The 24,542-nt window shown below is 29.7% G+C and overlaps 1 protein-coding gene and 1 pseudogene across 1 annotated transcript; both read right to left on the bottom strand.

The window, feature by feature from the left end:
- Positions 1 to 87: 87 nt before the first annotated feature.
- Positions 88 to 5,603, bottom strand: LOC113369260 (annotated as a pseudogene).
- Positions 5,604 to 15,597: 9,994 nt separating this feature from the next.
- Positions 15,598 to 21,421, bottom strand: LOC113369259 (cytochrome P450 9e2-like). The gene is made up of 9 exons (XM_026610045.1): positions 21,372 to 21,421; positions 20,238 to 20,401; positions 19,986 to 20,120; positions 17,257 to 17,459; positions 16,947 to 17,181; positions 16,537 to 16,770; positions 16,383 to 16,474; positions 16,149 to 16,317; positions 15,598 to 15,780 (listed from the first exon to the last, which is right to left on the bottom strand). The coding sequence occupies exons 1-9, from the start codon at positions 21,416 to 21,418 to the stop codon at positions 15,605 to 15,607; spliced, it is 1,455 nt and encodes a 484-aa protein (XP_026465830.1). The 5' UTR covers positions 21,419 to 21,421; the 3' UTR covers positions 15,598 to 15,604.
- Between the last annotated feature and the right edge of the window lie 3,121 nt (positions 21,422 to 24,542).

Raw genomic sequence — 24,542 nt, 5'->3', positions numbered from 1 at the left:
CTATGAAAAAAAAAAATTTTGAATGAAAAAAAAGGTATATGAAAGTATATATCACTATGGATTATTTACTTAAATTTTTATTGCTAATTATAGGAAGTATATATTACCAATGCAATTCCGTGGTCCTACACCAAACGGCATATATGTGAAAGGTTTTATATATGTTTGTTTTCTTCACTAAACCTATTCGGATCAAATTTATCTGGATTGTCATATATTTTTCGTCATGGTGTATGTGGTATATCGAAATAATAAAGTTTCACCTTTCTTCACCTATAAATATTAAAAATTTTAGTAAATCAAAATTGTTTTTGCTGTAGATACAAAGATTGTTTTAACCTCATATTATTTCTATTGTGGTCTTCCAAAAGGTAACGATTATTGCAAACTCTGTCAGTGAATGGAGCTGCTGGCCATTTTCTTAAACCCTCTATAAAAAAAATTGGTAAGTTTATGAATTGAAACCAATGATTCACAAATAAGTTTTGTTACCTGATACGACCATATCCAAGTACTTCATCTTATGCAGTCTCTCGTAATCCACATTTTTATGATTAGATTGTTTCAATTCTTGACATACAGTATCTATTTCTTCTTGAAGTGTTTTCTGTACATCTGGATTTATTGCCAATTCATATGCGGTAAAACTGGATGCTGTTGAAATTGTTTCGAAGCCAGCCAAAAAGAATAATAGGGCCTGACCAGTTATCTCATCATTTGACCAAACTGTAATAGGGAAAATAAAATATTAATTAGAAGTTTTAAATTGTCTTAATTACATCTAGTTCAATATTTGCACAAGGCGGGTTTTTTTTTATTAAAAAATTCTATCTCCAAAAATTATTTTTTTGGAAAACATTTTGACAAACTTAAGACAAATTGCTGGAGCTTCCCGTACCGTAATGAAGAGTAACTAGCTGTAAGTGGAATTCTGTCTTAAGGCAATTAGGGCATCGTGCTTTAAGGCAAATTGCTGGAACTTCCCGTACCAAAAATTATTATTTTTGTAAAAACGATTAACATTTTGAAAAAAAAATTACTCTGAAAAAAAATAGATTTTGAGAAACTATAAATTGGACAAAAAATTACTTTTTTTTGAAAATTTTTTTTTTTTAAAAAAAATTTTTTTTTTTAATTTTTTTTTTTTTGAAAAAAATTTTTTTTTTATTTTGACATATTGTGGAAGATCTGAACTTTCTTCTCAAAGCAATCAATCGTACTGCTTTAACTGCATAGGGACTAAATATAAAGCGCGTAAGCGCCGCGTCGCTGTCTAAAGCATAAGCATTGGTACGGAACCCATAGGAATGTTAACAAATTGTATACTTATTGTTAAAATCTCTATAAAATATCTGATAATTTTATGAGCATATGTCTAATGATCATTTTTGACCGCCAAATGGCTCATTTTTTTTACTTTTTCCTCCATATCTCCGAATCCGCTAGACCTACCTTCATGAAAATTTTATCGATTCTTCATCTTGTCAATGTTTTTTGAATTATTCAAATCGGACGCTCCGTTCTCTCAAAAACTGAGCTACCGTTTTCGGCACTTTTTGCCCCGTATCTTTGGAACGGCTAGACCTGCCTTCGCCAAAAACTAATCAGCACGTCTCCTTATCAATACGAATCGAATGTTTTTTGAATTATTCAAATCGGTTGACCCGTGTTCCCGAAATCGTCGACGAAAATTTGTATCCGCACATACATACACACACATACATACATACACACCACATACACACACACACACACACACACACACACACATACATCCATTTTTTCTAAGGTATGCCAAAATGTTCAGAAACCTCTGAAACGTAAAGATATAAAAAATTTTCATTTTCGATTTTTTTGCGATTACTATAACTTGCCCTACGGGAAGTTAATAAATGTTTTCAAATAGAATATTATAAATACTGAAAATCTCATTATTCGTATTTTATAGACAAAATGTAAGAGGTCTCAAATTGGACGACGTTTATACCTATTCACATGAAAAGTAAATCAACAAACTAATGAAGCGGAGTAAGAATTAAGGATCCTACCTTTATATAATTATAAGAATTTATAAGAGTTTTATAAACTGAATTTTATAAACTGAAATTGCAAGTTAAAATTAAGTGTTCGATGTATATAAAAGAGTTAAAATTTTAGCTAGAGTTGAAATTAAAATTCAAATCATTTTTAAATTAAAAGAAAAGAAAACTGGAAAAGTGGTTTATGGCATCGTGCCTTAAGGCAAATTGCTAGAACTTCTCGTATCTTAATGAAATATTCGAGGAGTAATAAACGTTTTCAAATAGATTATTATAAATAATGTAACTTTCATTATTATTTTTTTCATAAGAAGTAAATAAATAAAACTTGATCAATCGGATTTAAAATAAAGAACATGTTTAATATTTATATGTATATATATAAACTGAATTGCAGTTAAAATTATTTATTTAAAGTATATAAATGATGTTTAGATCTTTGGCTATAATTAGAATTAAAATCCGAATTATTTTTCAATATTCTATTCTAATTTATTCTATTTCTAATATATTTGAAAAAAAAAAAATAAAATAAAAAAAAAAAATCTTTCGCCAAAAGCAATCGTTTCGTCAACACAAGTAGAAAGTTTCTTTAATCATTTAAATCGGATTCTTAGTTCTAAATCAAATGTTTTTGGATAATTTAAATCGGTTGATTCGTTCTTTTGAAAACTGTAATTTTTAGCACTTTTTGCTCCATATCTCCGAAGCCGCTGTCTCCCTATCAATAGAAATCGATTGCTTTTTGAATGTTTCAAATCGGTTCATCCATACCACCGATATAGTACGCCAAAAGTTGTCTCCACACACACACACACACACAACTTTTTTCTGAGGTAATGTTCATAAACTTCTGAAACGTGAAGATATGCAAAAATTTTCATTTTAGATTTTTGATCCATTACTATAACTTAACCTACGGGAAGTTAATTGTTTTTTCAAATTTTGAAATAAATTAAAAATCCAATATTTTTTTAATACATTGGCTGTTTTAATAGAGTTTTAAGGTTCAAACCAAACCACCACATACAGTAATTTGTAGTCTTTGTTTTAGTTGTGAAAGACTCACCTCTCCTAGGAGTGTGTGTTTTAGTGATCGCAGATTCAGTGACGGTTGCAAATCCGGCATCATGGGCCACATCACCAGCTGCATCATGCTGCAATGCTCCCTTTTAGCCTGCATAAGCAAATGGATCATATCAGGTCTAACAATTCCTTGTTCTTCCCTCGTTTCCATTGTGTCGTGCACTAATGTACGGAAAAACTGACCACAGGTTCGGTCGAGCAGTGATACTCTGAAAAACTACGATACCTTGTATAAGTTAGAAACGAATAATTGGAATTTATTCTAATATTTAAATCTTTTTTTAATTATCAATAATTAAACTTATTTAAATCTTTTAATTAGCTTACTTTCATAACGCGAGGCATCATCATGAATGCAAAAAATTTCAAGCTGACCAAGACTCCTGAGAAGTTAGTAACTCTTTTACCCATTTATAAAAAAATATTTTCAGGATCCTTCAAGGAATCTACTTTAATTCCAAATGCAGAAGTAGCAATGACATCATTAGCGTATTTTGTAACTAGATCTTTTACCTCTAGGTCGAGTGCTCCTGTAGGGAAATAAATTTAATTAGGCTTTGTAATATATTTATAATATTTTGTTTTGAAATACCCAATGCTATTATATATTTGTTAATATCCTAGGATTAACTACTTTTGTGATAAGCTTTCTGAGTTTACAGAAAAATATTATTTATGGGACAAATCAATTGCGTCCAATTGAGCATTTATATCATCAATTTTTCTACACTATTAGCCCAATTCTCGGATTTGCCTACTATTTGTTTAACTGGTAGATAGACGAATATCTAGACAGATAGACAGGTAGACAGGTTAATTGGTAGACATGTAGATTCTACATTCTAGAACGAGATGACAAGTACATTGGTAAATTGGTGGACAGCTAAATTGGTATACTAATTAACAGTTCGGCAGATACATTGGTGGGCAGGTTAATAGGTAAACAGATTAACAGGTAGATAGGTAAATTCGTACACAGATGTACAGGTAGACATGAGGAAATGTAAAATGGTGGACACAGAACAAATGGTAGATAAACAAATATGTAGAGAGGTAAACAGGTTGACCTATGGACACGTAAATAGGTAGACAGACATACTTGTGAATAGTTATACTGGTGAACAGGTAAATTGGTGGACAGGTAAATTTGTGGACAGGTAAATTTGTGGACAGGTAAATTGGTTGATGGGTAAACTGATAGAAGGTAGAGAGGTAGATAGGTGGTCATATAGACAGGCAAACTGGAAGCGAAGAAAACTGGTAGATTAGATGTAACTAATACGCATTTCTGTTCAAATTTTTAATTGAAAACACGGCGAAGCGGGATGGGTACAGGGGGCTATAGTGTAATAAATTGGCAATTCAATAATAATTTATGTTACCTTTTTTATTAACTTCCTGATGTAAATAATGTGTTATTTGTTCTGCGCACTCAACAATAAATTCGAACATAAGTCTCATTTTGCTTCCTGTAAATGCTGGACTGAGCGTTGCCCTCATGTCGCGCCATTTTTGATCTGTAAAATATAAATATTAATAAAACAATATTTTTATATAATTAATAATATTGAGACATTCTTAGTAGGATTTTGATTCGTTTGAATATAAGTGAAATATTTTACCTTGCAAAGCAAAGAGGCTGCTTCCAAACAGTGGTTCCACATCGACGTCGAAAAAGGGGCGATGATTTGTAAAACTATCGAAATCTTTGACACCTACTTGGCGAATTAATTCGGGATCTCTCAGTAAAACGGAAAATAAGCGCATTTGGAAAACTCCAACGAATCTATAACATAACACTAATAAATACTCAATTTAAAGGCTGGTGACTCCAAAAGATTTTGCTGGAGGTATGAATATTCTCTCTTTGTTAGTTGGTTTTTATTGATTCTATTCTCATCACTTTATTAATATTAAGGAAGCTATAAATAACAGCTATTACTTATTGATTAAATTATAAATTTACTGTTTTTAATAATTATTATGCTTATCATTGCTTAGTACTGAAACCTGTGTAAATGTCTATTTGCTGTGGGATCAGGCGTATTTTACATATAGAAAAGCAAGGAAGAATGTTATGCTAACAGTATTTTTGATGATGCAGTTGTCATAACATTCTTCCTTGTTTGTTTATATGTAAAATACGCCTGATCGCACAGCAAATAGATAAGACATTTTCACAGTTTTTACGACCAAGTAATGAACCTAAGATAGCGTTGCCATAACAACGCTACGTTATAAGGCAGATTTCCTCATTTATCTATACATCAAAAGTCTTTGCCAAGCAAAATCTTGGCCCGACTTCATTTAATTTTCTTAACGATTTTAATTACCTGCTCTGTGGAAATGCATCATATGATCTTCCTATGCTTTCAATGACATTTTCCATCCTTAACGCGAGTTTCAAAGAATTTCCAACCAACACAACTGGTTTCACATATGGAACGATTGTGCCTTTGAATCTATCAAAGGTCCATGTTCCATATATGTACAGTGCAAACAGCAATATACTACTACGAGTAAAATGTATTCCAACATTTTTCTGAAAATGAACAAAATTTATTATTATAATTATATTAAGTACAAATATATGCTTTGAGGATATAATTAAATATAAAAACATTATATAATATTATTCAAACCTTAATGCATCAATTATACTCAATTTTTTATTTTGAAAACTTGGGTTTTTTATTATCAAACATTTTGAATAAATATACATAACCATTGCATATTATTATTATGGAACTTTTTGGCGATATACATCATGGTCTTATAGAACTTACTAAAATATCACGGCCTTACGACATGTAGTTTGATTTTAAAAATTTAATTTATCAAAGTTTGAGACAATGAGTAGTTTTTTTTGACGTTTATTCAGATTAAAATTAGACGATTCACTTGGTATAGAGTACTTGGTTTTAATGAACATACTAAAGCATTAAAGTCCTACGGAAACTGGTTCAATTGTAAAAATTGTTGATTTTTGAAAAATTGCTTCTAGAAAATATTCCGAGTTATCGTGTTCGTTCGTTTTCATACTTTAATCACTTATAAATTAATTTATTTTTCATTGATTATTTTTCATTATTTACACATATCGGGGAGTTCATTTTTTTAAATTTCTTACCCAGCTTTATTTATATCTTGTAAAATTGAACATGCCTAAAATACTAGTATTAAAACGTTACAAATGCTCTAATTATTACTTTGTTGAACTTAAATTATGTTAGGTACCCAGTAAATCACTAAAGTTAAAATAACGTAGCACAGATAAAAACGTTTATGTTACGTTGATAAAACGAAACGATTTACTTACGTTTAGTTATAACCTTCAATCGGCTTGAACGGGTTTTGTTCGTTATGTGACAGCTACGTAACACAATTTCATAAATTTATCATACAACATGGACGGTTTTGTACAGCTGTTTGACAGAATGACGAAAACATACAATTTTTTTAGGAACTTAAAAAACTTTCCGACAAATGGTGAAACTGCAAAGTAATAAATCAATAAATATTAATAAACTAAGGATGTTTGAAAATAACAATGTATACTATTATAATATTGATGAAAGTATGTTTTTGATAAGCACATAAATATTTTTAACTTCCGTAGGGCAAGTTATAGTAATCGCCAAAAAAATCGAAAATGAAAATTTTTGCATTTCTCGACGTTTTAAAGGTTTCTGAATATTTTGGCATACCTTAGAAAAAATGGATGTATGTGTGTGTGTGTGTATGTGTGTGTGTGTGTGTGTGTGTGTGTGTGTGTGTATGTATGTGCGGATACAAATTTTCGTCGATGATTTCGGGAACACCGATCAACCGATTTGAATAATTCAAAGAACATTCGATTCGTATTGATAAGGAGACGTGCTGATTAGTTTTTGGCGAAGGCAGGTCTAGCCGTTCCGAAGATACGGGGCAAAAAGTGCCGAAAACGGTAACTCAGTTTTTAAGAGAACGGAGCGTCCGATTTGAATAATTCAAAAAATATTTTACTTGTATTGGCAAGATGAAGAATTGATCAAATTTTCATGAAGACAGGTCTAGCGGTTTCCGAGATCTAATGAAAAAAGTAAAAAAAAATGCCTTTCGGCGTTTTAAAAACGATCATTAGACATATGCACATCAAATTATCAGATATTTTATAGAGATTTTAACAATAAGTATAATTTTTTTTTACATTTCTATGGGTTCCGTACCAATGCTTATGCGTTAGACGGCGGCGCGGCACTTGCGCTGTGACATTTCGTCTCTATGCGGTTCAAGCAGTACGATTGCTTTGAAAAAAAGTTCAGAATTTCCAAAATATGTCAAAATGAAGAAAACATTTTTCTTTTCAAAAATAAATTTTGTCTTCAAAAAAAAATTTTTTCTTTCAAAAAAAAATTTTTTTTCACAAATAAAATTTTTTTTTTCAAAAAAAAAAGTAATTTTTTGTCAAATTTATAGTTTCTCAAAAATCTAATTTTTTCGAAGTAAATTTTTTTCAAAAATGTTAATCGTTTTTTAAAAAATAATGATTTTTGGTACGGGAAGTTCCAGCAATTTGCCTTAAGGCACGATGCCCTAATTGCCTTAAGACAGAATTTCACTTACAGCTAGTTTTTCTTCAGTTTGGAGGCGCTTCTGTAAATACCATCGGTTAAACTCAGTGATCTATACAACAATTCATTTTTTAACTCCCCATAGGGTAATGGGCCTAAAATCGAAATGATTTTTTTGCATATCTTCACGTTTTGATTTCTGAACATTTTAGCATAACTCAGAAAAAATGAATGTGTGTGTGTGTTTTGTGTCCGCATTTTTTCGTTCACGCTTTCGGGCGCACGGATCAACAGATTGGAATGGTTCAAAAAACATTCGATCATTTCAATTGATAGGGAGATGTGCTGATTAGTTTTTGGCAAAGCAGAAAATACAAATCGAGTTTTTAAGAGAACGGAGTATCCGATTTGAATGATCTAAATAACATTTAATTTGTAATGATTAGTTTTGGCGAAGGCAGGTCCAGCCATTTCGAAAATACAGAGAAAAAATTTTTTTTGTATATCGAAAATAATTCTGATTTTAATTTTAATTCTGACTAAAGTTCAAAATAATTTCAACTTCGCAATTAAGTTTATATAATTCTTATAAATATTAGACATTGTTACTGTAATTATAATAATCTGTTTGAAAACATATTTCTCGAACATTTTGTAACGGTACGGGAAGTTTTTGCAATTTGCCTAAGGCACGATGCCATACACCACTAGTTTTGGTTTACATTTACTACGCGGTCTTAATCAATTAAAAAATGTACAAATTAAAAAATGAGTACAAATTTTATAGCAATTTAAAAAAATACAACGGGAAATAGATAAGACAAATATTCAAGGGTGAAGAGATTATTCAAACGAAACTTCAAAATTATTTTAAAATGTACTGAGATGAATATATTTACCTTTTTATAAAATAATAAATAATAGTTTTAGCACTTAACACAACTGTGAAGGAAACTACTTGCAAATGTGCTTACATATGTTGTAATGGTAATGGTTTGGTGATAACATGGTCAAGATAATTCTTATCATGAGTCGCTAAAAATGCTATCGATTATTAATTTGGCATTGTAATTGCTATGATGACTTATTTTTAATCTTGTGATCATAGTTTTTCTAAATTAGTATTCTTCTTTTTATACGTATATTTCCTAATTTTATGTTTTCTCAATGTTTCAAATTATTCTGAATATTGACGTTGACACCAATATTAGGGGGTAGACATAATATTAGGGAACTTTTATGCCAAAAATGTTTCTATTATAAATTAAAACGCTTTATCATACATTTTATTTATCTTCTGAATTGTACAATAATTTTTTTTTATTGTTTTTATAGGATAGTTGGTACAAATGTGTACCAACAAAAGCCTCCCAGCTGCCCCCCTATTATTTAAAAATTTTTTTTCATGATTTTCATTTTAACATACTCGTATATCAGACATTAAAATATTACACAAACCGACTTTTGAACAATTTTTAGAATACCGTCCCGGAAGGGTTAAAAACGGCTTGCACGGTTTTAATTTTTTAAAAACATTTGATAGCTTGATAGAAACTTGAAGGATTGGTTTCTTTATAATTAGTCGAATAGTATATATATTATTTCGCAAAACGTCAACGGCAAAAATCCTAAACCGGATTTGAAAATTCTTAAACTGTTCGACAGATATCAGTTGACTATCATGGTGATTAGTTTTTGGTAAAGATTTGTTATTATTTTATTACTATTTATTATTAGTTTTTGGGAGAATAGTTTCCTCGAAACTAATTGTTGAAGAAAATATTTGGACGACTTTGATAATGCAACTTGCATAGTGATAGAGTTCATAGTATAAACAAACCAATCCTAAATTATTATTGGCCCACGAAATTGGTGTCCTAAGCGGTTGTTCGTGCTAGTGTGATGCCTAGTATTTTTTTCAAATTGTCCAAATTGATAACACTAGCGATATTTTCTAACATTATTTCTAAAATAATTTCATTTACGAATTTTTTTTGTATATATTGTAAAAAAATATATTTATTATCCTGTTTTGCAGAAAACATATCGTATATGCACTAGTTTAATAGCTACTCAAACATTTAATATTTTATATTTTCAGTTATCAACACTAACACCAATTATCACTAAAATAAGAATTCTTGCTTTTTTTATTTTTGAGTAATGAAAATAGCACGAGAAATCACATGTAGTTGAATAATGTTTTTTAAAATATTTCGTTGATAGATGAAAATAAGTACTTATGAATTTTTCACGTTCATATTAATACTAATATACTAATGTGTTTTTATTTCCTTCGAATATTTCGGTGTCGATGGTACTAGTGTTCAAATACATTTGATTGTGAGTAAAATTCTTAAATATACGCATCGTTTCCAGATGGTAACTTGTAAATAATTCATACTAAGTCGAACATGGTTATTTGCTGATTTTGTATACATAGATTTAAAAATTTATATCATTTAAAATTTATCAGAAAAAATTATAAATAAAAATCATACATAATTCTGGATGAGACAAATAAAAAAATATAAGCTACAAACTAAATTATGTACTTGCGTTTATTAATTTTGCATGACGATTAGCTAAGCCGTTTCTTCACAATTAGCCGAAAAGTGTAAAATGTTTTCCACATTGGACCTGAATAGTTGATTTTTTATTCTTCAATGCCAGTAAAATGTTTTGTGAATCATTCAAATCGGTCGCTCCATTCTCTCAAACACTGAATCGAATTTTCAATTACTCAAAATATAAAAAAGTAAGAATTTCATTATTTAAGTGATAATTGGTTTTAGTGATGATACAAACAAATAATAAAAAAATTTGACAATTGACTAGTGCTTTAATTATTAGTAATTGGTACTTTTTGACAGATATAATAATAATATATATATATATATATATATATATATATATATATATATATATATATATATATATATATATATATATATATATATATATATATATAAGGATTTTCATATTAAAAACATCAGTATGATCACACACACAAATTGTTTTTATTAACTTCCCGAAGGAGAAGTTTATGCTTACATAAAAAAATCTGTTTCGATAATTTTATGTTTTCTCGACGTTTCAAGCCATTCTGAATCGAATGAGACCAAATTTGGGAAAAGTATGTGTGTGTGTGCATGTGAACAGATTTTTTGCCATAAATAGATATTTTCTCAAAAACGGCTGGATCCATTTCAAAAATATAAAAGCCATTCGATGTATCTGGATGAGGCGTTTATCAACTTTGCGCGACGATCAGCCAAGCCGTTTCTTTGTATAAAAGTGAAACATTTCTCATACATTTGATTGACAGAAAAGTTAAGTCAAATAATTAGCTTTGTTAATCGAATCTACACTCTGTTTATTGCAAGGTACAATTATTAACATACATTGTTTTAAATTCAACCAAGCTCAAATACAGATCTCATTATAAAGGTGTTTGATACCAATTTTTTTAAACTCATATTTATGACATGTTTATTCAACTTACGTGATGTTGTTTTTGCTCCTTTCAACTCGCAAACTGCATTCAAATTTCAGCACCAATTATTAATTTAATTTGCCATGCGTTATTTTTCATATATGTTTATTATATTGCACTTTATTTTTAATAATTTTTTTACTTATTATTAATCACACATATATGTTTTCATAATAAATTATCTCAGTAAGAGTCGAGTGTTTACATGATTTTAAACAAACTTGCGTATCGGTCATTCGAGCAAACTGAACATAACATTTGTATGAAAACGAATTGCAATCATTATATGAGTGACTAAGATGAAACATATTTTTTCGTTATGTAATGATAAATAAATTGACCATGTATGGCTTTGCTAATTTGCATCATCGAGTGTTTGTCCGATTTTTTTTTGCTTTATCATGCTTAGACCGCGAATTTAGACGTAATCACGTTATCAACAATGACAATGATAATATTTGTACAATTTTGGGCAATAAAACTGTTTGAAACATATGATGTCAGATTGGTTGGAATTTATCTATGAGTGTTTCTCATAAATTTGGAGGACCATCAACTTTTTGTTTGTTGTTTCCTCGGGGCAGTCAATGCCAAAAGATTACATTCGCGAACTAAAAACCTATATATCCTTTTGAAAGAAATTTAATTCAATGTACTGAAATACCTGAAATGATACCTGTTTGTCTTTTAATAGTATTTTTAATCGTGAACTGTAAAAAATATCCTAGCGAAACTTATTCAGAACTTAGACTTAGAAGTTGTACTGCATTATTGCAGAATTTAAAAGTTGGGTTTGCTTAAGTTTTGAGAATTTTTTCTATCGATATTATTCAATTTCAAAAATTTTGATTTGACTTGTTAAGCACGACTAACGACGACATATAATTTTGCAACATATCTATCACAGTGCATCAGAAAAATAACGGGTAATTTATTTTTTGCAGTAGTATATAGGTTTTCACTTGAATCTTGACTAATTTGAGCTTTCTTGTTAATTAAAATTATCTTAATAATGCAAATGTTTATGTTTTAATACTTCACGCTAAATCCGATGAAAATATAGCGCTATGACTATCGATATTGGGGTGCCACAAGGAAGCATTCTTGGTCTGAAACTAATTCTTTATACAAAAATCCTACTGGATTAGCCCAACACCTCATTGACATACTAGGCAGGGAGCTAGTGAACCTTCCGAATAACGGCATTCCTGTAAGATGAGAATATAGCTGTATGACCATCGAATTTGGGGTGCCACAAGCATCCTTGGTCTGAAACTGTCTTTATTTAGCACAGCATTTTATTGACATACTAGACGGAGAGCTAGTAAACCTTTTGCATAACAGTGTTCCTGTAAGTTTAAAAATTTTGTTCTGGTGATTCTCAGTGTACCATGGTCAGACAGGTTTTAGCCCTGCACATCATGGTCGCCCAGACGTTTGAAAGTGTAAAAAACCCCTAAAATTAAACTTGTTCTTGCACGCTTCAAATTTTTATACCATATATTTTATTCATTGGGAAGTTCAAAAATCAAATTGCCAGACAATTTCAACGTGCACAACAAGCCGAAAGGTTAAAAGGATATAGAAAAAATTATGTAAAATTAAGTTATGGTCAAAATTTATTTAATTAATCTGAATAGAATATGTACTTGGCTTTAAAATAACTTTTTAAATTAATAATTATCATCAAATACGCGATTTTTTTTCATCACCATTCGGTTACGTATGAAGTTCCCGCGGGTTTTTATTTTTGATTTTTTTTATTGTGGTCTTATGGAAAATACTAAAATATTACTGCCCTATAAAGTTGTTTATTTTTTTAAATTCATCAAAGTTTGAAAAAATGAGAAGGATTTGTTAATAAACCTCAATGTTATGAGTACCTGTTTCAATATTCATGACAAAATTGCCGAATTTAGTATTTTCGACACAAAAACAACGAAATCTGATACATAAATCGTGTCCTAAGAGCGTACATATTATTCCAAATTTTAATTTTTAACTTCCCGTAGGGTAAGTTATAGTAATCGCAAAAAAATCGAAAATGAAAATTTTTATATATTTTTACGTTTCAGAGGTTTCTGAACATTTTGGCATACCTTAGAAAAAATGGATGTATGTGTGTGTGTGTGTGTGTGTGTGTGCGTGGGTGTGTGTGTGTGCGTGTGTGTATGTATGTGCGGATACAAATTTTCGTCGACGATTTCGGGAACACGGATCAACCGATTTAAATAATTCAAAAAACATTCGATTCGTATTGATAAGGAGACGTGCTGATTAGTTTTTGGCGAAGGCAGGTCTAGCCGTTCCGGAGATACGGGGCAAAAAGTGCCGAAAACGGTAACTCAGTTTTTAAGAGAACGGAGCGTCCGATTTTAATAATTCAAAAAACATTTTACTTGTATTGACAAGGTAAAGAACTGATCAAATTTTCATAAAGGCAGGTCTAGCGGTTTCGGAGATCTAACAAAAAAAGTAAAAAAAAATGTCATTTGGCGGTCAAAAATGATCATTAGACATATGTGCACATCAAATTTTCAGATATTTTATAGAGATTTCAACAATAAGTATAAATTTTGTTTATTTTCCTATGGGTTCCGTATCAATGTTTACCCGTTAGACAGCGACGCCGCGCTTACGCGCTTTATATTTTGTCTCTATGCAGTTAAAGCAGTACGATTGCTTTGAAAAACAAGTTCAGATCTTCCAAAATATGTCAAAATAAAGAAAACATTTTTTTTTCAAAAAAAAAAAAATTTAAAAAAATTTTTTTTTTTTTAAAAATTAAAAAAAAATTTTTTTTTTAAAAAAAAAAATTTTTTTTCAAAAAAAAGTAATTTTTTGTCCAATTTATAGTTTCTCAAAAATCTTATTTTTTTCAAAGTAAATTTTTTTCGAAGTAAATTTTTTCAAAAATGTTAATCGTTTTTAAAAAAAATAATTGTTGGTACGGGAAGTTCCAGCAATTTGCCTTAAGGCACGATGCCCTAATTGCCTTAAGACAGAATTCCACTTACAGCTAGTTTAGATTACTTTAACAAGAACGGGATTAAAACTAATCAATACTTTCCCAATATGTTTTGAAGGAACTAAAATATTAAAGACCATTGGAATAATTAATTTAATGAATGAATTGAATCAAAGTTTCTTTGCAAAGCTGATAACTGTTTGGCCTTATGATCGGAAACGTCATTGATAATCTGGTTATACTTATTACAATAATAACGAGGCCGAACATTTTTTCATATGAATAACAATGTTTGTAAAAACTGATCAATTAATTAATCAATCAAACACGCAAAAACTCATTCAAATTAAACCTATTTTTACAATTCACACAACAAATATTAAAAATAAATTAGCGAGACAATGGTAAACACGGATTGCTAATTTACTTCTACCTTATGAAATTGGTTCAATAAATTTTATGTATTACATTAAAGCAGACATGTTAATTAATTTCTCATACAAATGTACAAACTATTTTTATTGAATAAATATGATATGTCTTTTGATATCAAAGTTAAATATAGTAAATTAATAAATGTTGTTTATTGTTTTGTGGTGTATAAATATTGTTTGTTTTCACTTATTACATTTGTTGTAAAAATGCTTTAACATTTTTTGTTTCAGATCTTTTTTATCAACTTGTTTCATATTAATTGACCTAAAATGGGCTCCGAAGATAATCTGAAGTTTCGGCGTCAAATTATAAGGTATGGATAATTATCAAATTTCATTAAAAAAATACTTGTAGAATATTTATATTGTTCAGCTTTGTGATAAGTTTTTAACACAATTTATAAATTTATTGATGTGCTACTAACATTGTGACAGAAAATTTTAACATCTATATCTATTTAAAAATACTTACTAATTTTATGCAACTATAATTCATTTTGTTTATTAATGTATTAATTTTAAAGCTATTACATACAAGTAATTGCTGCACATGAATTCTACACGTCATTTTTACTATAAATATAAAAAGTTTTTGTATAAAACAATATAATTCATTTTTTTTATTAAAACTATTTTCTTATTTAAGCAATAAGAATATAGTTATATATTTTAGCTGTTTGAAATACTGAATATTAAGTATACTAAATTCGGATTTACTTACAAACTCTACATGTTGACCTAATTGTTAATACTATAAGTGTGCACTTACAAAGATTTATAAATGCAGTATTTTATTGCTGACTTGAATATTTAAAAGCCATGTGTATTCGAATACATTTAAAAGATGCAAAATATTATTAATATTTATCATAAAATATCAATCACATCTTTCACTAATCAAAAATATTAGTTTTTTTATATGTTAAATGACAAAATTGTACATATAGGAATAGCATATCACAAATATATGATTTGAATGTTCATTCGCTGATGCTATAAATATAGGCGTTCATTTATATCTATCGTATTTATTTTCTCGTTTTTCGTGGTTGCAATTTTACCCAGAAGCCTTTTTCTGGTTTCATTTGCATCAAACCCTTTGCCAGTTTTAATGGAATCTGAGTTTTTTCAGAAGGCACTATGTCAAATTCTTTCAAAATGTTGAAAAGCAATGTTTTCATTTCCATCAGAGCGAATCTTGAACCTGCATGTAAAAATAGTGCGAAAATTTTATTTAATGGTAAATCTTTTGTAGAGAAAATTAGGACCAAATTTTAATTTCTTTGATCACCACGAAGATATTGTTTTGTTATAAATTTGATAAAGTATCGTTCGAAAAGTAATTAATTCAATTATTGACCGATATTCAATACAAAATCCTTAGTTTGAAAATTAAAGGTTCTAAGAGTTTTCAAACTAGGACTTGAAAGTGCTCAATAAATTTATAAAAATTTATCTAATTTCTAGTTGAGTAAAAGCATCATTTTTATAGTTCATAAGAATCATTTTTATAGTTTATATAAAAGAATTTGAACAAGTTTCAGGTCGTATTATTATTGTTTTTATAATTACCTATGCAATTTCTAGGTCCTACACCAAAAGGCATGTATGTAAACGGCTTGATATTGTTTTTGTTTTCTTCACTAAATCTGCTTGGATCAAATTTATGTGGATTATCGTAATATTTCTCGTCATGATGTATATTGTATATTGGAAACAGCACAGCTTCTCCTTTCTTTACCTGTAACAACCAAACCAAATGTCAATTAATTGACAGTTTGATGAGATGGTATTAATTTAATTAACCTCAAACTTATTTCCTTCATAATCTTCCAAAGAGTATCCATTAACGCAAACTCTGTCAGTGAATGGAGCTGCTGGCCATTTTCTTAAACCCTCTAAAATAAACATTCATAACTTTATGAATTAAAAATAATGAGTCAAAAATTAGATTTATTACCTGATACGACCATATCCAAGTACTTCATCTTGTGCAATCTTTCATAATCTACTAGTTTTTGATTGGATTGTTCCAAATCTTCACAAACTTCATCTATTTCATCTTGCAGTGTTTTCTGAACATCTGGATTTATTGCTAATTCGTATGCAATGAAACAAGTTGATGCAGAAATTGATTCGAAACCAGCCAAGAAGAAGAGCAATGCTTGACCAGTTATCTCGTCATTTGACCAGGCTGTAATTTTCAACTGGTTGAGTTTAGGTGGAAAAATCATAAACAAAAATTCAAAGAAATGTTATAGAAAGTAGTAGACTACAAAATAATACTGAAATTACAAAGTCGTGTATTGGGTCTTGAATTAGCGAGATCAAAATACTTACTTACTACTGATGTTAGTTTTTACCACTTACCTCTCTTAGGAGTTGGTGTTTTTGTTATTGAAGATTCAGTAACGGTGGCAAAACCTGTGTCCTGAGTTGCATCTGCTCCTGCATCGTGCTTCAATGCTCCTCTTCTGGCTTGCATTAGTAAATGAATCATATCAGGACGAACAATTCCTTGTTTTTCTCTCTCATCCATGGTACCATGTACCAAAGTACGGAAGAATTGACCGCATTCTTGATTGAGTAAAGTTATTTTGAAAAACTATAAATATGAAAACTTTAAAAGCTAATTTAAGATTATGATGGTGCGTTTTATTTGTGAGGAAGAACAATTTACCTTCATAACTTGAGGCATCATCAAGAAGGCGGCAAATTTCAAGTTCACTAATACTCCAGAAAAGTTGGTTACTTTTTTACCCATTCTATAAAATTCATTATCAGGATCTTTCAGAGTATCAACTTTAATTCCAAATGCAGAGGTAGCTATAACGTCATTAGCATATTTTGTGACGAGATCCTTAATTTCTAAATCCAAAGTACCTGTAAAAGAGAAGGATTTGTTAAATATATTTAGGCAAAGGATGTGGATTGTAATTTTGGCACTTTAATGATAAATGTGCAATATTTTATACCAACTGCTTTAAAACTATATATATTAAAATTTACAATTATTCAAGTTGTAAAAAATTGTACATTTTCTAAACAATCATCGACCAGGCATTACATCACTCAATAAGTCCGTAGGATAACCAATAGATGATGTAGCTATGTAGTCATCTATATGATTTGTAGTAAGCAACAACTTTAAGAAGATTTATGTCCCAATTTCATCACAATCTGACAATTAGTTTACAAGTTATAGAGGTTCTAGTGACGCTACTTTAGAGTCTTTCGAAATCATGAATTCAAAGCAATTTCGTTGGTTGATATGTCATTTCTTTTTGATGGGTAAAAATACCATTCTGCCAAAGTATTGCTTGATAAGTGTTATCTGGACTGTGCTTAATCGAGGCAGATGATGGAGAATTGTTACGCTAATATTAATTGTGGCCATAAAGACACTAACGATGCTGAACGCTCTGGAAGGCCAATTGAGGCGGATACACCGCAAAATGTTGAAAAAAGTCCACCGATACATTTTGAAAAACCGAAAAGTAAAATTGCCTGGGAACGCGATGGACATATCGTTCACGAATATTTGAATAGGAAAAACCTTTGTGCTAAATGGGTGCCGCGCGAACTCACATTTGACCAACAGCATAACGAGTTTATGATTCGTAAGAGTATTGGAGCTGTTTAATCGAAATAAAACTGAGTTTTTTTTATCAAGATGACACCTGGCTTCATCATTAGTCATTACACTCCGGAGTCGAATAGATAGTTAGCCGAGCGGACTAGACACGATGACAAGAAAAAATGCAAACAATCAGCTGGCAAGGTTATGACGTCAGTTTTTTGGGATAAGCAAGTAGTGATCTTTATCACCTATTTAGAGAAAGACGAGACCATCAACAGTGACTATTCTATGACGTTATTGGAAAAATTTAAAAGAATGCTGTTTCATCAAAACAACGCACCAAGTCACAAATTCGTGAAAATAGTGTAGTCCAGTCATTATACAGTCGGTCAAGTAACAGCGTGGCCGTGTTACTTAATAAAAATAATTATTTTATGAAACTTTAATATTTATATATGCATTGTACACGTTACAAGCAATGATGCAATTTGGTCAATATGTGTCCAGTCACCACCAGAGTCGACAATTGGCTGGCATCTCCGATGCCTGCTTTTTACTAATTTAACGCATTATTATAGTCTGACGGCTCGTATTTTAATTTAACGGCTCAATGAGGGCAGTACGTGCTCATATAGAACTTTTATCAGTAAAAATGACATTTTCAAAATCTCTATCAATATTTTCAAGTGCTCAAGCGGAAAAGAAATACATGTTTTTTCAGTCGTCAGAGGCTTGTGGTGCGCCATTTTAGATCATGAATACGAAGAAAGATGCAGATAGTTTTGTAGATATTTTCGTAGATATTTCTAAACAGTTTGCAATTCATTTTTCTCGTCCTTGCTGCAGTGTTAAAGCAGGATTCCGCAAAAACAAATTCACTGTTCTTTTTTCCTCTTTTTTATTTGAACCACGTTCTGATAAATCATCGACATTTTTAGCAACCTTATATAGGTGTATCGAATTCTGTACAAATGCCTTCAACATTTTCATATGTTGGCAGCAGCTGATTGCGATAATTGAGGACCATTTGGGTGGATGCAAAAGGGCGCAGCCTGGTAACGCGACGCATAACTTAGCACTCATGGCGTTTAACGTGATTCTTTCTCAAAAGATCAACGGCAACTAAACCTTTGTTGACAATGCATCAAGGACAAAGCTTCACTTTATCGGCTCACGAAAGAATTAGACTAAAATCTTTCATTAACTGTCGTTAAAGTCGGCCACGCTCTTAGTCGACCGACTGTAGTAAGTTCTGCTCGGAATTTGAGATACACAGCTGTAAGTCTGTAAATACCCTGAAATATCACCCTTAAAGTTGTCTCAAAACCTACATATTATAAGGTGTACGTACCATATGTAGGTTTTGAGACAACTAGGGTGCTATTTTATAGTATACAGCTGGGTATCTCGAATTCCGAGATTCTTACCTAATTTAAGCTTGAATGACGGGACTAGTGGCAAAAAACATGAGTTGGGTTCCGAATAGCTTCCTCACTCACTATATTTTTTAGATCTGTTCCCCACCCCACTCTGAAGAAATTTTTGCCAAATTATGAGATGATAGCCGAATTTTGTGGCTAAGTATAAATCGTACTACAAAAATGGTTTAGAAAATTTAGAATTTTGCTATAATAGATATATCGTCTTCGAAATAATCTATATTGAGTAAAATAAAAAATGGTTTTCCTTAGTTATCCTACGGACTTACTGAGTGAAGTGAACTCTTACTAGTTAAATGTTTCGTTTTTATTAGTTATTGTGTTTTTGAGACTTTTTTACAGACATGATTGTCAATACATGTTTTCTTAATAGAAATTGGCTACATTTACCTTTTTTACTAACTTCCTCATGTAGATGATCAGTCAATTGTTGTGCGCATTCAATAATAAATTCGTACATTAGTCGCATTTTGCTTCCAGTAAAAGCTGGACTAAGGGTAGCTCGCATGTCACGCCATTTCTGATCTACAAAAAATAATAATCACATAATTTAGATATCCAAAGCTCTTAGCATCATTTGTTACATCAATATATTTAGCTAGAAATAGTTAAACTCAATCTACTAATGATAAATTATTTTACCTTGCAGAGCGAAGAGGCTGCTTCCAAATAACGGTTCTGCTGCTGGATCGAAGAAAACACGATGGTTTGGGAAATTGTCGAAATCTTTAACGGCTACTTGACGAATAAGTTCAGGATCTCGCAATAGAACGGAAGGTAAGCCCATTTGAAAGTTTCCTACAAATCTATAAAGTCACCACTTTTCAATTATGAGAAATAATATAAGGTTACAATCAGGCGATACTAATTTATAATGCTGAAGCTTTCGGAATCAACATTGGAGTTGATTTTAAATGTTGCATGTAAGTCAGAATTAAAGATATTAGACACAACCTATAAATAGCTTATGGTAACTTCTAATGCCACGATATCCAAAGGTAATTTAGAATATTTTAAAATAGCAATGTAAAATATAAAATTAAATTGATCGTGATTAAATACAGAAAATACGAGGTGTGTTCAAAAAGTACCCGGAATTACTAATAATTAAATTTCGCGGGTCTGGAGTGTCTGATTGTCAAAATTTTTTTTTATTGTGTTGGTATACATGCCCCTAAAGTATGATGAAATTTTCAGCTATATTCACTGTTTACTTTGTCTGTGGTAGTCGCTAAGGTTCGACGTGTTTTCTGAGCTCGGCGATTTTTACAATGGAAGAATTGAAAAGTCAAAGAATTTGTATTAAATTTTGCGTAAAAAATGAAATAAAGTGTTGCAAAGTGCAAAAATTCACCAGATATGGCTCCGTGTGACTTTTTCCTATTCCCAAAGTTGAAGAGACCCATGAAAGGACGGCGGTTTTCCTCGATTGAAGAAAATCGCTGAGAGTGCTCAAGGACATATCAAAAAGTGAATATCAAGGGTGCTTCGAAAATTGGAAAAAACGCTGGCATAAGTGTATTATATCTGGGGGGGACTACTTTGAAGGGGACCACATTAATGTAGACAAATAAATAAATATTTTTTTTGAAAAAACGAAAATTCCGGGTACTTTTTGAACAGACTCGTACGTTGAAATACAATTTTCAAATTAATCTACAATTTTTCAATTGTCAATTTCCAATAAAAATTGTGGAGAGAAATAAGTATTATCTGCAGTTTACACGATAAGTTTTGTCATTTTTACTAATATGTTTTTTTTTTTTTAATTATTACCTGTGATTTGGAAACGCTGTATATGATCTTCCCATGCTCTCAATCATATCTTCTTGTCTTAAAATGAATTTAAAGAATTTCCTATAAAGGGTACTGGTTCTATATAAGGAGCAATCGTGCCCTTAAATCTATCATAGTTCCAAGTTCCATATTTGTATAATCCCCAGAGTAAAATAGCTCCTAATAATATAAGGCTATCATTTTGCTGAAATTGAAAAAAATGTATTGCATATATTTTATATTGTTTACACGATCATAAATATTTATATCATGCGATACGATATCTTTAACTGATATATTAAAAGTTATATTCTAATTCTAAGAATATAAACGGTTGTTGCTTTGGCTTATAAAGTTTATAAATTTAAACAAATATATAATTACCATTTTTGATAAATAAATATATTCAAATTTTAAATATTCATATCTGCTTTATCACTAATTATCACTTACAGGTACTTCAACTTTGTAGAATACGATTTTATGCAAAATTGATTAAATTACATATATCAATTTATAATCATTATCTGAAAAACTTGATAATTATTTATAGTTGTTGAATAAATTAATATTGCGATTAGTGCTTGCTAAAAATATATCTTTCAAAAGTTATCATTATCATTTGTAAGTATTCGATTTTTAAAACGTTATCAGTAGTAGTTTCAGTTCAAAAAAATAATCTTTAATCAACTAAATTCAAAAAGATTTTTTCACTTTGTAACTGTTTTACCAATTTCAACATCTTACTAATTTTCAAAATAATTAAATTTTCAATAATTTAAATGGTTATTATTCAGTACTATTACCATTATTAAACCCAAACTTGGAAAGTATTTACAATCTAATGATATTCTTTTTTATGTACATAAAATTTCAAAAATCATTGTTTATTATATCAATAAAATAAACGGTTAAATATTACTAACCAAAAAGTTCAAAGGAAATTAGATATGTAAATAATTTTCCAACATTTAAAAACCAAATTTTATTTCAAAATTAAATGAAATCGTTTAGTTACCTAAATTAATCAAAATATCAATAAAGATATAATAATTGCAAAAAGTCATTCTTTGATAAATTATAAAAAATCATCCTTATTAATTATTATTATTTCAGTAAAATTCAGTACAAAAAATGACTGATGATTTACTAATACTTAAAAGATAAAGTCATTAATTTTTCCATATTAAAATAATATAGAGTATGTAATCATATTAAAATAATTAGGATACCATCAAAAATGTTTTTAATCAAAATAATTGACAATAAAAAATTAATTAATAGAAAAGTCATTTTTAATAATTGAAACAAAAAACAATTTTGCAATTATACCAAGAAAATGAAAAAATACTGATAACCAAAAATTTTCTAAAAATTTGTAGTTCCTAAAGAAATATAATCTAACTCTTACAAAACTAGAGTATAATCATTTAGGAGAAGTCAATAGGATGAGTCAATAATTTTTTATTAAATCACTTATGTCAATATTAATTCAAAATAACAATTATTAGAAGAAAATATCAAAAAATTTTAAAAAATTTTAAAATGCTCTTTATTGAAAACAATATAATTTTCATGAAACTTGAACATAATTATTTAGTGTCTAATATGATTTATTAATTTTATTTGTCAAACAAAACAGAAGCAGTTAAAATGTATTTTATGTATATTTAAGAAAAAGTAAAATATAAATTTATAAATATTATAAATAATAAAAATAATAATGGGTAGTACTACACTAGGGTAGCTGTCTGAGTTGACTGAAACTCGAACACGATTCAAGAAAAAATAGTGTGAGAGATTTTTCTTTGCTATTGCTAATGGGCTATTTCAAAATGGAAACATATTTTTGATTTATATTTTCAAATGAAAACAGACATCGCTACTACACGATATCAGGTTGTCCAGAGTCTATATTATAATAGCATTTATTTATATTTGATGATATATTTTAACTTACATGGTCTCGTTGTAAATTTCTTACTTTTAATACTGTATTTTGATTTATTTAGTAGGTATCTATCCTTATTTTATTTATTTACACATGGTTAAATTATACGGTTCACAAACTCTATCGTTGTAAAATTTACATTTACACTATTTCGTAACAATTTTCACCTATATTTTGTTTAATACTTTATTATTTTTCATCTAATATTTATTATCATTATCACTTTTATTTAATTTAATTCATGTATTTGAATGTTTGTATACAAACTGCGCATCAGAACTGACCGATCCTCAATTATTAAACAACTGAGAACGAATTAATTGAACAAGTCCGTCACGTAATAATAAATATATATGACCATGAATTTTGTGAGTCTGCGTGTTTTAATAATCCGAATTTTAGCGTTGTCATGCTATGACTAGAAAAACGAACACAATTATGCTATCTGCTACAAAATGCGAATGATTATTATGTTAACGAAGGTCAAATAGAGATAAATGTGCGAGTCAAGTTAATTTTGGTATCGTACTTTACTAATTATTATTATTATTGGCGCTTTGACCAGAGACAGGTTTATGATATAATGGCACCACATTCAATTTACTCCCCGTTCTGTCTTGTTTATAGTTCATTTTTAACTATAAACTTCCCGTAGGGTAAGTAATCGCCAAAAAATCGAAAATGAAATTTTTTATATCGCTTTGCGTTTCAGAGGTTTTAGAACACATTTGGAATACCTTAGAAAAGATGAATGTGTGTGTGTGCGAATACAAATTTTTGTCGACGATTTCGGGAACACGGATCAACCGATTTGAATGATTAAAAAAAACATTCGAATTGTTTTGATAGACGTGCTGATTAGTTTTTGGCAAAGGCAGGTGATATAGTTTTTGCGAGAACGAAGCGTCCGATTTAAATAATTCAAAAAATATTTTATTTGTATTGACAAAATTAAGTACCGTCTAAATTTTTGCTGAAGCAGGACTACTAGCGGTTTTAGAGATCGAGTGTAAAAAGGGGAAAAAAAGCGATCTGCCGTCGCGAAAATGATCATTAGATATATGCACGAATTGAGATATTTTATAGAGATTTTAATAATAAATATAAGTATTGTTTACATTGTTATGGGTTCCGTATCAATGTTTACGCGCTTTGATATTTGATGTCAATCATTTGATATTTTCTGTCTAAAACAGTCACGCAGCACGACTGCTTTGAAA

The sequence above is a fragment of the Ctenocephalides felis genome, unplaced genomic scaffold (assembly GCF_003426905.1).
Source record: "Ctenocephalides felis isolate EL2017-DRISC unplaced genomic scaffold, ASM342690v1 CF-g0.4_SCAFFOLD_01183, whole genome shotgun sequence".
Lineage (NCBI taxonomy): Eukaryota > Metazoa > Arthropoda > Insecta > Siphonaptera > Pulicidae > Ctenocephalides > Ctenocephalides felis.
Note: the sequence above shows the minus strand (reverse complement) of the source record. Positions and strands in the feature narration are given on the sequence as shown.